Source organism: Seriola lalandi, unplaced genomic scaffold, assembly GCF_002814215.2.
Source record: "Seriola lalandi dorsalis isolate HSWRI2012SDOR001 ecotype SW California unplaced genomic scaffold, Sedor1 jcf7180002054427, whole genome shotgun sequence".
NCBI classification, from domain to species: domain Eukaryota; kingdom Metazoa; phylum Chordata; class Actinopteri; order Carangiformes; family Carangidae; genus Seriola; species Seriola lalandi.
This window is the reverse complement of record NW_019524980.1, coordinates 147,683-151,995: the sequence shown is the minus strand read 5'-3', so window position 1 is coordinate 151,995 and position 4,313 is coordinate 147,683. Positions and strand designations below refer to the sequence as shown.

General features: G+C 42.5%; 1 protein-coding gene across 1 annotated transcript; it reads left to right on the top strand.

Annotated features, from left to right (window-relative positions):
- The first annotated feature begins 16 nt into the window (after nt 1–16).
- Nucleotides 17–2,815, top strand: LOC111658212 (eosinophil peroxidase-like). The gene is made up of 7 exons (XM_023410640.2): nt 17–200; nt 298–556; nt 643–813; nt 954–1,191; nt 1,305–1,501; nt 1,612–1,644; nt 1,763–2,815. The coding sequence occupies exons 1-7, from the start codon at nt 93–95 to the stop codon at nt 2,173–2,175; spliced, it is 1,419 nt and encodes a 472-aa protein (XP_023266408.2). The 5' UTR covers nt 17–92; the 3' UTR covers nt 2,176–2,815.
- Nucleotides 2,816–4,313: the final 1,498 nt, after the last annotated feature.

Sequence of the window (4,313 nt, the reverse complement as noted above, 5' to 3'; positions counted from 1 at the left end):
TGATTGTGATTGTTAAAAACCTTCTGCTTTGTGTTCCAGGTGATGAGCGCAGCAACGAGAACATTGGTCTGACCTCTCTACACACACTGTTGATGCGTGAGCACAACCGTCTGGCTCGTGCCCTGGCCGAACTCAATCCTCACTGGGGCGGAGAGAGACTCTACCAGGAGGCCCGCAAGATCATGGGAGGATACTTCCAGGTCAGAGAGGGGCTTAGCTGCATGAAGAGCACAAATCTTGCATTAACGATTGTGTCCTTGCGTGGTTCAGTTAACTCAGTTTCTTTTTGTTTTTCAGGTTCTTACCTTCAGAGACTACCTGCTCCACATTGTTGGTCCAGACTTCATCGCCAGGCAGCTGTCCACCTATCCTGGTTATGATGAAAATGTGGACCCCAGCATCTCCAATGTGTTCGCCACAGCTGCCTACCGATTTGCTCACCTGATGGTTCAGCCTTTCATGTTTCGTCTTGATGAGAAATACAAGGAGAACAGCAAATTTCCCTCCCCACTGCTTCACAAAGCCTTCTTCGCACCATGGAGGATCGTCTTTGAAGGTTTGGCCAAGACCCTTAATTCTTTGTTCTTCATTAAAAAGAAAATTAATACAATTGATCACTTAATGATATGTTGTGCTCTACAGGTGGAGTGGACCCAATCCTGAGGGGGCTGGTGGGCCGTCAGGCCAAGCTTAACACGCAGGATCAGATGATGACAGATGAGCTGAGGGACAGGCTGTTTAAATTCTCTGCTGAATTGGCTCTGGATCTGGGGGCACTCAACATGCAGAGAGGAAGAGACCATGGACTTCCTGGTATTTATTTAGTCTTCATAGCTTCATTTCCTTAAAGTTGAGAATTAATTTTGCCTACATGTCCGGGCTATGGCAGGCATTACAGATTACACTCTGGAACTGAACAGGACAACACTTTAACCCAGTGTCTCCATCTTTAGGTTACAACCAATGGCGCAAGTTCTGTGGGCTGTCACAACCACGAAATCTGGCACAGCTGGCGAGGGTTATGAACAACACTGACCTGGCAAAGAACCTTCTGGATCTGTACGGCACTCCTGACAACATCGACGTGTGGCTGGGAGGAGTGGCTGAGCCGTTTGTCCGTGGAGGAAGAGTGGGACCCCTGTTTGCCTGCCTGATTGCCACGCAGTTCCAGAAGATCCGCCAGGGAGACAGGTATATTACTAGACCAACATTGATAAAATATGTGGACATAGCTGTGTTAGCTGCACCTTTATGTTCCTTTTCCATTCAGAGACTTCAAATGTTAACAAACTGTCAAATTTCAGGCTTTGGTGGGAGAACGAGGGAGTCTTTACTGAGGCTCAGAGGGAGTCCCTGAGGGAAACATCACTTGCCCGGATCATGTGTGACAACACTGGCATCACTGAAGTACCTGACAGACCCTTCCAGTACAGGCCTCGAGGATCTGGTTACACTCAGTGTGAGGACATCCCTACCTTTGACCTCAGTCCATGGAGGGAGGGTGAGTTGATATTGTGAAATCTGCTCTGACACAGTTGAGTATGACTTGTGCCAACATTGGAGTATTTTGGAAATACTGATTTTTCCCTTTAATCCTTTAATTTTCTGTAGGTGAAAACTCAAGTGGAACACAAGAATCACCAGGTAAGTCTACCACTTTCTGTCCAATTATCCATGCATATTTAAATTGATATTCTCAAAGTAACTTTAAAACGGGACGGTTCTGTTGCTTTAATTGTACTCATGTATTTTATTCACTCAGATATAATGCCATCTGGTCCAAAAGACTACACCAAGGAGAATGTTGCCTTCTCTGTGCGACTGGGAAACAACTTCCCCAAATCCGGCGTGCCTATCACCTTCCGTGACGTCATCTACAATGGACAGAAGAGCTACGACACCAAGACAGGGATTTTCACTTGCGAGCACCCAGGTGTTTACGAGTTTCAGTTCCACTGCACGATCAACAAGAACGATGCCAGTGTGGATCTGCTGCGTAACGGAGAGCTGATCGTGCACTCATTCACCACGCGACAGAACGGGTACATCACAGCCAGCGGCAACACGTATGTTAAGCTTCAAAAGGGAGACAAGGTCTGGCTGATGGCCAACCATGGTAGCAACGGTTTGACCAAAGACAGCTTCTTCTCAGGGCATCTGCTGTTCACTGAGTAGGAAACCTGATGCAGCTGCTGATTCATGACACCCTCAAAACACTGCAGAGCAATGCTGAGAGTTCGTGGAAGTTATTCATTTCTAGTAATAGCACCTCATAAATGTGGAAGTTACCCTGCTCTAAAGTAATTGAAGACAAAATAACATGTTACATGTATTGTAGTCAACCTTGTTGAAAGGAAAGCACAGTTGTTGTTTTTTTTGAACCGATGGCATTATTTGAGTATTTAAAAGCGTTATCATGTTTTAATGTTTGTGATGCACTGACGCCTGCGCTGGTAATGTAGAAATAACATCATTGGTTATTTTACATATTTTTTTGTGAATGTTAAAATCAAAATGAGATCTACCTGACTTGATATGTGAAGTTTTCTCTATTTTTTTCTCTACTAATTAATCATCTTCTTGTCTTTTAATTTTTAAAAAAAATATATTTTAAAATTGTCTTTAGAATAGTTGCCCTATACAGTAACATTTATACAGCCTGTATGAATGTAATCAGTTAATGCTTTCATAAGCATAAATTGTAACGTGATTTTTAACTGATCTTTTTGGAACACGTTTTTGTTTGTCCCGAATATAAGTGTAAGACATTGTGTCACTTTGTTTGACATGAATAAATGATTATTTTAAAGATTAACCTCAGCCTTTGAGTGAAATTCATGATGATACAGAAGAATAGCTCAGAAGATAACACACTTGTTTGCGTACCTGACAATGTCCTGAAGCAGACCAGCAGATGGCACTGACATACAATTTTATCAAGGACAGGGAGGCAGGCACAAGCACAACCTGTGGGTTTGGATGAATTTCAGTTACTGCATGGAGGACTTAAAGGTGATGAAAGGTCTGTTGAAGTGGTGATTTTTATATAAAGCCGTTTTATTAGTATCAATCATTGAAGGCATACATTTTTATCTTTGCTTTAATCACATGGAGCTTTAAACTAAAGCAAACAATCAATATAAGTTGATCGCTTGGAGCTAATTTACAAGAGAGGATGTTCAGACAACTTATTTATTTAGATTGTACCTACAGTATCGTAATTCATTGTATTTTCCCGTAAACCTCTTTGTACTGTCTGAAAGGACGGTGTCAATGACATGAATGAATTGTGGCTGCATTTAGATTTTAACTTTGGTTTAACTTGGACAGAAAGCAACGTTCTTTTTTGTAATATAATGAAGAAGAAGAAGATGTTTCACCACTTCGCTGTTGTAATTTTGGTGTCTTTTAAGTCCTGGGCCTTTAAATAACTCTCTAAGACACTGAAATGCCTTTAACTGCTCATGTGCTTCTTACGTTGTGATAGGTCAGAAAGTCTGCTGTGAAGGTGAAAGGCTGAGTTCATCAAAGTTTTGAATAATGTGCTGAGCAGATGCTAAAGTTAAAATATATATAAAACCAATTCACCTGAAAACCAAAAATATTTCACCTTTTGCAATTGCTGCAACCGCAGTATGGAAGCTTTTAGTTATAATATGATATTCAGAAGTACTTCTGTGATAGTTTTACTCCTCACAAGATTTTCTATGATAATGTTTGATCGAAGATATTCTCAGCCCTTAGTAGTTGTTTTGTATCCTCCTAAAATGGACCATGTTGTTTTTTTTTTTAAGTAACTGATTGAACTCCAAATAACAACAGGCCTGAATCCAAATGTTTGTTAAAGGTTTAGCAGATGATGATGGTTTTTGATATTAAGGAATGAGGCTAAAGGTGGTCACTCCGCTTTAATTGCGGATGCCGCCAGTCCCCAGGGGATCTGCATCCTTGCCTAAATATAAGTAAACAAAAACCGAGAGCAATATAAGGTGATCGATTGGAGACGTGGTGGGTCGCATTAGCTCTGTTGTTTTCTGCACAGTGGAGAGGAGGAACGGGAACCAGCTGCTGCGTCTCCAGCACCCCCCCTACACACACACACACACACTCACACACACACACACACACACACACACACACACACACACACACAAACACACACACAAAAACCACGCCCCTCCTGACCTCCGTGGATCCACAGAGAGTGGCTCTGGGTGTCCCATGGGAGCAGGGGAATGCTGGAGAGGACGAGCGGCACACGATACCCCATTGTTTGGTTTAGCAGTCACTGATCACCCCTCCCACCCCCCACC

Bases quoted from the DNA above. Each gene is read 5' to 3' on its own strand.
- LOC111658212 (XM_023410640.2), top strand. From the start codon at position 93: ATGCGTGAGCACAACCGTCTGGCTCGTGCCCTGGCCGAACTCAATCCT. The intron at 201-297 runs GTCAGAGAGGGG...TTTGTTTTTCAG, and splicing joins TCATGGGAGGATACTTCCAG to GTTCTTACCTTCAGAGACTA. The intron at 557-642 runs GTTTGGCCAAGA...TGTGCTCTACAG, and splicing joins ATGGAGGATCGTCTTTGAAG to GTGGAGTGGACCCAATCCTG.